Source organism: Colobus angolensis, unplaced genomic scaffold (assembly GCF_000951035.1).
Source record: "Colobus angolensis palliatus isolate OR3802 unplaced genomic scaffold, Cang.pa_1.0 Scaffold39, whole genome shotgun sequence".
NCBI lineage: Eukaryota > Metazoa > Chordata > Mammalia > Primates > Cercopithecidae > Colobus > Colobus angolensis.
This window is the reverse complement of record NW_012117265.1, coordinates 3,627,332-3,639,628: the sequence shown is the minus strand read 5'-3', so window position 1 is coordinate 3,639,628 and position 12,297 is coordinate 3,627,332. Positions and strand designations below refer to the sequence as shown.

The window sequence follows — 12,297 nt, the reverse complement described above, 5'->3', positions numbered from 1 at the left end:
GTGATCCGCCCGTCTCGGCCTCCCAAAGTGCTGGGATTACAGGCTTGAGCCACCGCGCCCGGCTATTTAGTCCTTTCAATGACCCTAAGGTAGGAACTGTTATCTCCATTTTACAGGTGAGAACACTGAGGCCCAGGGAAGGTAGATCATATTTGAACCCAGATTCAGATTTGAATTCAGGTGGTCTGCCTGCTGAGTGCATGCTTCGATTCGAGTCAACTTCCTGTCCCCCAGCTTCCTCTCTTCCATCACCCTGGGTTATTTTTGTCTTTGAAGTTGTTGGGGATTTATATTATCCTGTGTTTTGTTTGCTTGTTTAGCACCTGTCTGTTCTCACCTAGAATGTTAGCTCTCTAAGGGCAGGGACTGTATCCTGCCACATTGGCTCATGTCTGGAGAGCCTGTGGCACGTGGTGGACACACCATGGATTTGTTGAATGAAGGCACCCCCTGCAAGCCAGGCCCTTACCCTGGCTTCTGGCTGTGGGCTCAGGTGGTGTCATGGGAGCACAACCCTAGCTGAATTCCCACCTGCCCTCCCCTCCAGGCCGAGTATACTACTTCAACCACATCACTAACGCCAGCCAGTGGGAGCGGCCCAGCGGCAACAGCAGCAGTGGTGGCAAAAACGGGCAGGGGGAGCCCGCTAGGGTCCGCTGCTCGCACCTGCTGGTGAAGCACAGCCAGTCAAGGCGGCCCTCATCCTGGCGGCAGGAGAAGATCACCCGGACCAAGGAGGAGGCCCTGGAGCTGATCAACGGTGAGCAGGGCAAGGGCAAAGGCTTGGGAGGGGGTCTTCTCCCAGGTGGGCCTTTGTAGAAGTCACAGCAGACTCTTCACCCCAGCTTGCTCAGCTGCCAGGCGTGGTGTTGGCCAACACAAAAACGCCAGTGCATGACATGACCCTGACCTTTACAGCAGCCATTCTCTTTCCTTTCCATCTGGCATTTCAGGGTGAGCCAGGTAGGGGCAGAGGACCCAGCCTGGGGACTGGCAGACCTGGGTTCAAGTAGTACTGTGCCTCTGTGAACTCTGTGACCTTTGGGAGGGGACTCATGTCACCTCCTCTAGACTCAGCTTTCTCTGTAAAATGGGCATCCTCTGAGGACCATTGTGAAAGTTCAAGGGAATGAGGCAATGCATTTTGCACAGTGGGCCCCCAGTCTGTGGGAACTGTTGTCAACAGTAATATCATCCAGTAGGGTCCTGAGTCACAAACATAGGTGGGTCCAGAGAGAGCGGTTAGAAAGGTAGTGAGTGCGTGCAGGGTGCGGTGGCTCACACCTATAATCCCGGCACTTTGGGAGGCCTTGGAGGGCAGATCACCTGAGGTCAGGAGTTCGAGATTAGCCTGGGCAGTATGGTGAAACTTTGTCTCTACTGAAAATACAAAGATTAGGCAGTTGTGGTGGTGCACGCCTGTAATCCCAGCTACTCGGGAGGCTGAGGCAGGAGAATTGCTTGAACCCGGGAGGTGGAGGTTGTAGTGAGCCGAGATCGCACCACTCTATTCCAGCCTGGGCAGCAAAGCGAGGCTCCATCTCAAAAAAAAAAAGAAAGAAAGAAAGGTAGTGAGTGCCAGCAGAGCTAGTGAGTTAATTCTGACCTAAGGGAGGAAGCTATTCCATGCTCTGTTCTGTGTTTCCTCTACAGTCTGGCACTGGGGTGGCAAACTTTAAAGGCCAGATGGTAAATATTTTAGGTTTCGTGGGCCATGCAGTCTCCGTCAGCTCTGCTTTGTAACTGGATGGCAGTCGTAACCAATATGTAAGCAAGCACATGGTCGTGGCTGTGTGCCAAGAAAACTTTATTATTTACAAAATCAGGGAGGATTTGGCCTGCAGGCCATCATTTGCAGAGCCCTGTGTAAAGCTGTCCAGTTTGGCTGCCACTCCCCACATGTACTATTTCCATATAAATTAATTAAAATTACCATTCAGATACAGTGGCTCACACCTCTGATCCCAGCACTTTGGGAGGCCAAGGCAGGAGGATCACTTAAGCCCAGGAGTTTGAGACTAGCTTGTGCAACATAACAAAACCCTGTCTCTACAAAATATACAAAAATTAGCTGGATGTGATGGTATATGTCTAGAGTGCCAGCTACTCAGAAGACTGAAGTGGGAGGATCCCTTGAGCCCAGGAGGCAGAGGTTGTAATGAGCCGAGATCATGCTACCGCACTCCAGCCTGGGTGACAGAGCGAGACCCTGTCTCAAAAATAAATAAATAAGATAATATCAAAAATTGGTTTCTCAGTTGCACTGGTCATACTTTAGCTGGTGGCTGCCATCTTCGACAGCGGGAATATAAAACACATTTCCATTCTTGGCCGGGTGCAGTGGCTCACGCCTGTAATCCCAGCACTTTGGGAGGCCAAGGTGGGTGGATCACAAGGTCAGGAGATTGAGACCATCTTGGCTAACATGGTGAAACCCCATTTCTACTGAAAATACAAAAAAATTAGCTGGACATGGTGGCAGACACCTGTAGTCCCAGCTACTTGGGAGGCTGAGGCAGGAGAATGGCATGAACCCGGGAGATGGAGCTTGCAGTGAGCTGAGATCGCACAACTGTACTCCAGCCTAGGCAACAGCAAGACTCCATTTCAAAAAAAAAAGAAAATTTCCATTCTTGCAGGAAGTTGTGTCTGACAGCCTTTCTCAGAGTCCCCAGAACCTCCTGGGCTGTCCCTACTCCAAACAACCCATCCCTCAACCATGCCCAGACAGCCTGGGTTGCTATGCAGCTCTGCCGGGTCCTGGCTGTGTGATCTTGAGCAAGTTACTTAACATCTCTGGGCCTCAATCTTTTTCTCCTTCTTCTTTTGAGACAGGATCTTGCTGTGTCATAGCTCACTGTGGCCTCAACCTCCTTGGGATCAGGTGATCCTTCCACCTCAGCCTCCCAAGTAGCTGGGACTGCAGGCTCATAACACCACACCTGGCTGATTTTTGTATTTTTAGTAGAGACAGGACTTCACCATGTTGCCCAGGATGGTCTCAAACTCCTGGGCTTAAGTGATCCTTCCACCTCAGCCTCCCAAAGTGCTGGGATGACAAGCATGAACCACCGCTCCCGGTCGTCAAGTCTGTTTCATTTATAAAATTAGTGTTAGAATAATAGGACCCACCTCCCAGGGTAGTTGTGAGGACTCCTGGCTAGTACAGTAAAGCAGGAGTAACAGTTTCTGGCATCGGTAAACGTTCTGTCATTGTTAGTGGCCACTGTCATTGCAGTTGTTGGTTGTGGTAACACAGGACCCAGCACAGGACCCAGCACAGAGTGCACACTCGGTCAGTATTGGCTGTTGTTTTACTCTCTCATCACTTGGTCCAGTACTGGCCTGTAGGATGTTATTACACACGCACGCCCCCAACATGGCATCTAGCACAGTATGTGCCCCCGTTAGCCTTATATGTAAGCATGGTAGAGAGAAGCCAAGCTCTTGCACGGAATCTTGAAGGCTGATTAAAGAGCCAGCCTCCTGACCTCTGAGGGCAGGGACTGGATCTCTCTCCCCTGTATTCCCATCCTGCCACACAAAGCCTGGCCCAGAGTCAGCCCTCACGGCCTTGTTTCATGAGCCAGTAGGAAGCAAGAAGGATTCCTGGCACAGGAACAGGCAGAAGTGAAGGCCTAGGGCTGGGATGTAGCCAGGACTCTGGGGAAGGCTTTGCAGGGAGCTGGGGGGTGGTGAGACCTCTCATGGGCATGTCCCAGCCAGGTTGAAGATGGTCCTTGTCAGGTGAGGAGGTTGGGTTCTTTCCTGGAGGCAGCAGGACATAATGTGGCCATGTGGGATGAGGAGAGGAACCCAGCAGTGCTCTGCTTTCAGCAAAGATCTGTGAAGCTAGAATGTCAAGGACCAGGGAAACTGGAAGGCCCAGAACCTTCAGAGGTTCTGGTTGCCCCAGAGCAAGAGGAAGAAGTGGAGGGAGAAGCCAGGAGAGAATCACGAGATGACCCCTCGGGTCCTTCCAGCTCTAGTGGTCACTGTTTTGAGGCTTCCGGACCCCTTAAGAGTGAGTAGGAGGGCTCAGGCATTTGGGGATGGAGCGGCATGAGGTGGGCTCCTGGGGGTCAGCAGAGCAGCCAGGCGCAGGACAGAGCTGCTTCAGGCGGTCCTGATGAGAGCTGGCAGAAGGCTGAGGCCGATGGGGACAGTGAGGAGGGCATGGGCCTGGGTGTGGTGGGCAAGGGTGTTTCCCCCATCTCTGGGTTGGACAGGTGCACCTGGTAAGTAGCCAGGCCTTGAGGCCTCGCCGTAGGTACCTGCAGATTCGGAATGTCAGCAGGAGCCCCGCCTGCCCGCCTGATGGAAGCTGTGGGAGGAACTGCAGCGAGAGACAGTGTGACTTGAACTTGGGGGCTGGAAGTGGAGGAAGAAGTGAAAGGGAGCAGACCTGAGAGAGATTCAGGAGGCAGGATAGAGAGGACTGGGTGCTGGATTAGGTGGGCAGTGGTGGGATGTCTGGGGGAGGGTCAGGGCAGAATAGCATGGCCCACCCTGGGATCGTACAGGGCTGGGTTTCAGTGCCGGCTGTGTGGTCTTCATTCCCTGGGCCTCAGTTGCCTCATCTGTAGAATGGGGAGAGGGTGGCTATGAGGATCCAGGAGCGATGGGCTCTGTGGCTGGTGCGTTCTGCATGGTGGAGCCTCAGCCCCAGTCATTCAGGTGTGGACAGTGGGGGAGCTGAGGTCAAGTCAAGGTCTCTGCTCACGGGCAGCCCCTGCTGCCACCCCACAGCCCGTAGAAAGAGTTCTAGATAGGACCACGGGAGGCCTGGTGGGCTCAGCACACAGATGATGACCTTGGCCCACAACCACCCTCTCCTGGTATACTGCCTGAGACGGTGCTGGGGCAGATCCCCTCAGAGGTCAGTAGGAGGCTGCAGTGAGGTGGCCCTGGCCAAGGTACACTCGGTAACATCCTCATGTGCAGTGTCGGTGTGGGCATTGGGCACCTGGGCCTCATTTTCTCTTCCATGAAGTGGATGTTCTCCCCTCGAGGGTTCATGCCGGGTGATCAGGAGATCAGGATTTGGGCAGCTCACTCCCCAGCTGGCAGCGGGCTGAATCTCATCAGTGCCCATTTAGATCTGGTGCTCCGCCCTTGCCCTGAAGGGACAGGCTGCCTGCAGAGAGAGTCGGGGCCTCCACGTTTTCTGCTGAGGCTCCTTTTCCCAGCATTGGCTCCTCTGCAGCTGCTGGGCTGCAGCCAGAGGCTGTCAGGGATCTGAGGGAGTCATTGCCAGTGTCCTTGTCTAAGGAGGATGGGCCGTGGAGAAGCCCTCCCTGCCTGCTCTTCACCCCTGGCCCCTCACATGCCCAGGGCCTGGAGGGTCCCAGGGAGGCTGAGACTATGAGCAGCCATCCTATCCACATACCCATCCCAGCATCCAGGTCAGCCCCTTTGTCCCAGGGTCCCCAAGGTCACTGGCACCCTTCCAGCTTGCTGGCCTCGGGCCAGCCTCTAGCCTCTCCTTCTGGATCTTGGTCTTCTCAGACCTGACCCTGTCACCTCTTTCCCCAACTGGGCCCCTTCCCCTCTGGTGCCTGGGCAGCCTCCGGGAAGTATGCTGGAAGCACCGTAATGATCTGGCAAGGCAGAGGAGAGAGCACATCTCGAAACCTTTTTGGGGTCAAGGACTACCCCATTTGTTCCCTCACTCCCACCTAGGTCACTGAGGTGCATTGGCTTGGACTGTTGTAACAAAATACCACAGACTGTGTGGCTTAAACAACAGTCATCACTTTCCACAGTTCTGGAGGCCAGAAGTCCATGATCCAGGTTCCCTCAGATTTTGTTCCTGGCGAGAACCCATTTCCTGGCTTGTAGATGGCTGCCCTCTCACTGTGTACTCACATGGTATTCCCCAGACACATGTGTACGAGTGCAGGAGCACAAGCTCTCTGGTGTCTCTTCTTTTTTTTTTTTTTTTTTTGAGGCGGAGTCTTGCTCTGTCGCCCAGGCTGGAGTGCAGTGGCCGGATCTCAGCTCACTGCAAGCTCTGCCTCCCGGGTTCACGCCATTCTCCTGCCTCAGCCTCCCGAGTAGCTGGGACTACAGGCGCCCGCCACCTTGCCCGGCTAGTTTTTTGTATTTTTTAGTAGAGACGGAGTTTCACCGTGTTAGCCAGGATGGTCTCGATCTCCTGACCTCGTGATCCGTCCGTCTCGGCCTCCCAAAGTGCTGGGATTACAGGCTTGAGCCACCGCGCCCGGCCTGTTATCTCTTCTTATAAGGACACTAATCCTGGCCAGATGCAGTGGCTCATGCGTGTAATCCCAGAGCTTTGGGAGACTGAGGCGGGCAAATCACTTGAGGTCAGGAATTCAAGACCAGCCTGGCCAACATATGGAGAAACCCCATCTCTACTAAAAATACAAAATTAGCTGAGTGTGGTGGCACATGCCTGTAATCCCAGCACTTTGGGAGGCTGAGGCGGGTGGATCACCTGAGGTCAGGAATTCAAGACCAGCCTGGCCAACATGGTGAATCTCCATCTCTACTAAAAAAAAAAAAGTAGTCGGATGTAGTGGCGCATGCGTGTGATCCCAGCTACTCAGGAGGCTGAGGTAGGAGGATCACTTGAACCTAGTAGGCAGAGGTCACAGTGAGCTGAGATCACACCAGTGAACTCCAGCCTGGGTGACACAACCAGACTCTGCCTCAATAAAAAACAAAAAACAAAAATGGGACACTAATCCTGTTGGATCAGGGCCCCACCCTTATGACCACATGTAACCCTAGTTACTTCCCTGAAGTCCCCATCTCCAAATGCAGCCACACCGGGGGTTAGGGCTTTAACACATGAATTTGGGGTGACACAAACATTGAGTCCATAACAGATGGATGGGCAGCTTGGATCTGTCAGGGGGCCTGCTCTGCAACAGCCACTGCTTAAGCGGTCACTGATTTGCTCCTTGGAGCAGCCTCCAACGTGGGAGCAGCTGTTACCCCATTTTAGAGGCCAGTTGAGTGAGGCTCCAAGAGGTAAAGTCACCTGCCAGACTCGCATTGTTCAGGAGCAGCAGAGGTAGGATCTGAACCTGACGGAGTCCAGTCAGCACCCATAACGTGTCCTCTTGGACTTTGGGGATATGCTGTGAGCAGGCTGGCTGGGGTATGCCAGCACAGACAGGTGCCATTCTGTTTTGCATACAATTTCAGGGGGTCCTGCTCCAGACTGGGAGCTCCTGAAGAGGCCACCCTGTGTCTGTGTGGTTCTAAGCTGGAGCCACATCGAATCAGGATGGGGCTCCAGCACCTGACAGCCTCCATCAAATTTCATGGGTTTGGTGCCATCAAGGCTGACATGTCTTGGAGGAGGCCCAGGAAGTCTGGCCTTAGGGTCACAGCCTGAGTTTCAGGTAGACAGGGCATGAGATTCCAGCATTTCTGCTTCAAGCCCTGTGGTAGATCCCTGTCTGCCTCCTTCCCCATGGCCTATTTCTGTCTCATTTATTCATGAACTTGAACGTTCATGAACACCTGTTTTGTGCACAGTGCTGGGTTCTGAGGGTGTAGCAATGAACAAGGCCAACCCAGCAGCCTTCGTTCCCACACTGTGAGGCAGGGAAGCAACCTGCCAATAGGATGGTAGTAAATGCAGCACCCAGGCGGAGGCACCTCACACAGTGGGGGATTAGGGGAGGCTTCTGGGGGAGACCCGAGGATAGCTGGTGAGTTTCAGGCAGGACCAGAGGCTTAAACCAAGGTCTGCGAGGCAGGGGAGCAGGGCGGGAGTAGGAGGATTTCATTGTCAGGGGGTCAGGTACAGGCTGAGCTAACCAGACACACAGAACCAAACCCCTCAAGGTCAGCCTCACAGAGCAGGAACTCAGGAAGAAAGTGTTTGGTTTTTTCTTTTTGAGATGGAGTTCCGCTCTTGTTGCCCATGCTGGAGTGCAGTGGCGCGATCTTAGTTCACTACACCTTCCACCTCCCAGGTTCAAGAGAAAGCGCTTTTTTAAAAAAAATCATTCCAGCTAGTTGGGAGGCTGAGGCAAGAGGATTGCTGCAGCCCAGGGGTTCAAGGCCAGCCCGAGAAATCTGATGAGACCCCCATCTCTACAAAAGGAAAACAAAACAGTCATTGCCGGCTTTCATCAAAGCAGAAGGTTTTCCAAGAGAGCTGGCAGGTCAGAGGCAGATCTGGGTGATATGAGCTCTGTGGGCGCCAAAGTGTGGCTTTTATTTGTTTTTAAGTGGTATGGCTTGCCACTGTGTGTGTGAGAGAGGACAACTTGGACGGGCTGTCCAATTTCAGGGATCCCTGTGGCTGTGCCCCCAGCCCTGGCCGCTGGGGGCTGCGGCAAGGTGATGCTTGTTCAGGGCCTGGGTCTGGACCTGGCTCCTCAGATGCTCAGCGCCTGCAGGCAGTCCTGCTTCCCCGAAGCAGGTGGGTACCCTGGCTGGCTTAGTGGTCCAGACAGAAGCGGGGGCAGGGGACTCCAGTGCTCTGTGCCTAAGGCCAAGGAGATACCTAGAAGTTCGGGGAGAGGAAGGGTGGGAGGGGTCCTAGCAACATCTGATTCAAGTCGGAGTCACTGGAGGATGTGTCTGGCAGCCCTGGAAGCGGGGTGTTCTGATCAAACCAGGGAATCACGGGCAGAAGCCTCTGTAATATGCCATCCCAACAGAAGCTGGGGCCCTGTATGGCATTGATGTCCCTGTCGGACAGGCACTACACAATGCCCCAGAGTGATGGCCAGATCTGACCAGGACACGTGGGCCGGGAGGGCCAAGGATAGGGGCAGTAGAGCAGCAGAGGCTGCGTCATCCCTGGGATGCAGTCCACATGGAGGGGAAGAATGATGAAAGCAAGGGACATTGGTCAGGCTCTTGCTCGGTGCTGGGCACTGTGCCGCATGTCACAGCCACTGGCACAAGACCGTCAGGTGGAGGGGCAAAGGGATGTCAGGGCAGCAGGTCCTGTTGACATCCAGCTCAGATACCAGGACACTGGTGGCTGCCATGACTTGCAGCCCAACAGGGAGCTATGGCTGTGCTGTCATGGTGGTACCATTTCCACCGTGGTCCCAAGCAGGTCAGAGTGTGAGGCCGAGGAGCCCTGGGGACACTTAGATCAGTTCAGTGTGTTCAGCAGGTGCCATGGTTGGGTGTCCCGGCCTCCTAGCACTGGCTGGGTCACCCAGCAGTGTCCCCATGGCTCTCTGACAGGCTGTAGGTGGGTGTGTCAGCTATGTGTGTCCTGGGCAGATTGGCCAGCAGTCGTGTCATGGCCTCATTTAGGTCAGAAGGAGCAATGGGTAGAAGTGTCAGGATGACGTTAGGAAACCCCCTACTGAGTGTGTCAGGGTGACTCTCACGTTGGAGAGAAGAACTGATGTCCCTGGAGCGTGGCTGCCAGGCCGTAGGGTGCACGGGGCGGGTGCAGTTCACCCAGAGGGCTGTTACATTACTGTCCTAGGGAGAACACTGGAAGGGACACCCGTTCATGTCAGAGCAAGAGGAGGATTGGGGTAGAGCAGACTTTGGTCCATGGACACCTTCCTGGGGGTGGCCTGGACTCAGGAAGGCAGTAAGCCATTCCTCTCCACCTGGCATGTGCACAAGAGTGCATACACAGACTTGCTCACACACATTCACACAACACAAACCACGTGCACACACACGCAACCCTCCCCCCTTGGCTCCCGAAACATGAGTCACTCAGATGCTACTCTGCTGCTATCCTGCCCCCTCTGCCAGCAGCCCTGTTCCTCCTTCCTCCAGCAGCCCTGGCCTCCCCCGCCTCCTGGAGAGTCAGAGTCGATGGGCTGGTTTAGGCCACACAGGGTGGGGCCGCCCTAAGTTCTGCCAGCATGCAGACCGTAGGTGGGGAGCCAGGAGACGAGCTGTGTCGCCTGCCTCTGGGACCCTGGGGCTACAGTCCACGAGTGTCCCTTGCAAAGCCCACCGGGGTGCCTTGGAGGCCCTTCCCAGTGCCAGGCTGTTCTTCCCAGATGGGACAGCTGAGGCCATGGGCTGCCGTGGCAATGCTGGGCCCTCTCTGGACAGTTCTCCCACCTCTGCCCTGGGGGCCCTGGGGGCCCAGCTCCCTGCCTGGGTCAGCGTCTCCCTGCCTCCTGCTCTCCTCTGACCTGTCCAGCTTGGATGTAGATTTTGCCTGAAGTGTGTGTGTGTGTGTGTGTGTGCGCGCGCGTGTGTGCTGGAGAGAATGACAGCGGGAGCAGGGATGTGAGACCCGCAGGGTCGCAGGGCTCATGGGTGACTGGTGGGGTGCACCGAGTGCTCATGCACGTGAAAGGCGCCTTTTCTTGGGTGTGGGTGAGGACAGGTGTGACTGCGCCTGCAGATGTGTGTGAGGAGAGGGGTTGTGGGGAGCATGTGTGCCTGTAGGGGGAGGCTTTCCGAGTGAAGTGCTGCCTCCCCCGCACCGGCCAGCTCTGGAGCCCTCCATCCTGTCTGGTCAGGTCCCCCCGCCCTAACCTGGCACTCCCATTCCATTCCATGTCTGCAGGCTACATCCAGAAGATCAAGTCGGGAGAGGAGGACTTTGAGTCTCTGGCCTCACAGTTCAGCGACTGCAGCTCAGCCAAGGCCAGGGGAGACCTGGGTGCCTTCAGCAGAGGTGCGCAAGGAATGGGCCCCACCAGGTCCCAGGTCAGGGGACCCTCACTACCCTGAGGGATAGAGGTCGGGAGGGTCTGGGCACTGGGCTCCCGGGTGCCACACCAGCCTTTGGGGTCCAGTAGGTGGCAGCACAGCCCCTTCCTCAGGCTTCAGAGGCTGCTCTGCTGGGCAGGGCCAGGGCCACACAGGGAGGGGGCTGCAGCGCTTTCTTCCTGGAATCATCTGTACCCGGGGGTGGGGGTCAGCCTCTGTGTGTCTGTGCACTGATGTCCTCATCCCAGGCCCACCAAGGCGGGTACATCCTGTCCTCTGCCTCTTCCTTTTTGTGGTTTAAGGCTGGGGGCCCTGAGAGTCCTAGGGCATGTCCCCCAGAATCCCTCTCAAAGGTGGGGAAACCAGGGGTGAGAGGAGGTGGCCCTGAGTTTAGGCCTGTCTGGCCAGGAGAGTGGAAATCAGGGACAGAGGGGACCAGGCTTCCTCCTCTTCCTCCTCTTCAGTCCTCGTGATCTGCAGAACATCAGGGAAAGGCCAGGATGGGTTGTAGGGTATGGCGTGCAGGTGTTTTAGTGGGGCGGGGCGGCAGCATGGGGCCAGCAGCTGCCCACCTGCTCCGAGGAGGCTGGCGGGACAGATGACGTGGCAGGGCTGGGAACCAAGCCCAGGGAGATGAGTTCGCCACTGAAGTGGCCCCTAAACGCGCAGCGGCGGCTGCAGCCCTGCCTGCCATCCTTCATGCTGTCCTCTGGCTTCCCAGGGCCTCCTTAATGGCCCTGCTGCCCCTAGCTGGGCCGCCGCTCAGCACCAGCAATAAACGTGGTGACGGATGAATGTGGACAAGTGTGAGGCTCAGCGCAGGCAGGAGCCCCATCTGTCGCGGCTGCTGCCTGCCCTGCCTCATCCTGTCCTCTGCCAGCCCAGCCTTGACACCCCCACCGCCCCTCCTGGCTCCCAGGTCAGATGCAGAAGCCATTTGAAGACGCCTCGTTTGCGCTGCGGACGGGGGAGATGAGCGGGCCTGTGTTCACGGATTCCGGCATCCACATCATCCTCCGCACTGAGTGAGGGTGGGGAGCCCAGGCCTGGCCTCGGGGCGGGGCAGGGCAGCTGGGCCCGCCAGCTCCCCTCTTGCCCGCCAGCCAGTAGCCGAACCCCCCACTCCCTGCCACTGTCACACAATATTTATTGTTCCCAAAATGGCTGGGAGGGGCCCTTCCAGATTGGGGGCCCTGGGGTCCCCACTCCCTGTCCATCCCCAGTTGGGGCTGCGACTGCCAGATTCTCCCTTAAGGAATTGACTTCAGCAGGGGTGGGAGGCTCCCAGACCCAGGGCAGTGTGGTGGAAGGGGTGTTCCAAAGAGAAGACCTGGTCAGCAGAGCTGCCCCGTGTTCCCCCAGGTCCTGGAGGCAGACTTGAGGACCGAGTTATTTCTAGTTAGGCCACGCTCCTCTGTTCAGTCGCAAAAGCAAACACTCGTGCGGCCCAGCAATGGGTCCTCTGAGCAACTGTGCAGCACCCTTTCACCCCCAATTAAACCCGGAACCACTGCTCTGCTCTCCTGTGTCTCATTTCTCTCCAGGGAAGCATAGCGGGGACGATGTCGCCGGGAGGGGATCACAGCGACCCCATCCTAAGAGTCCCAGCTGCACGTTCTCCCCCAAGACTCCCCCTTGCCCTGGGCCAGGGGGAGTCCC

The 12,297-nt window shown here is 56.2% G+C and overlaps 1 protein-coding gene across 1 annotated transcript in view; it reads left to right on the top strand.

Moving 5' to 3' along the window:
* Positions 1-12,157, top strand: part of PIN1 (peptidylprolyl cis/trans isomerase, NIMA-interacting 1) — a 14,424-nt gene extending 2,267 nt beyond the window's left edge. Inside the window, exons 2-4 of the mRNA XM_011954961.1 lie at positions 548-760; positions 10,493-10,603; positions 11,558-12,157. Coding sequence (XP_011810351.1) covers positions 548-760; positions 10,493-10,603; positions 11,558-11,667 — 434 coding nt within the window. The 3' untranslated portion in view covers positions 11,668-12,157. The remainder of the gene's footprint in view (positions 1-547; positions 761-10,492; positions 10,604-11,557) is intronic.
* Positions 12,158-12,297: the final 140 nt, after the last annotated feature.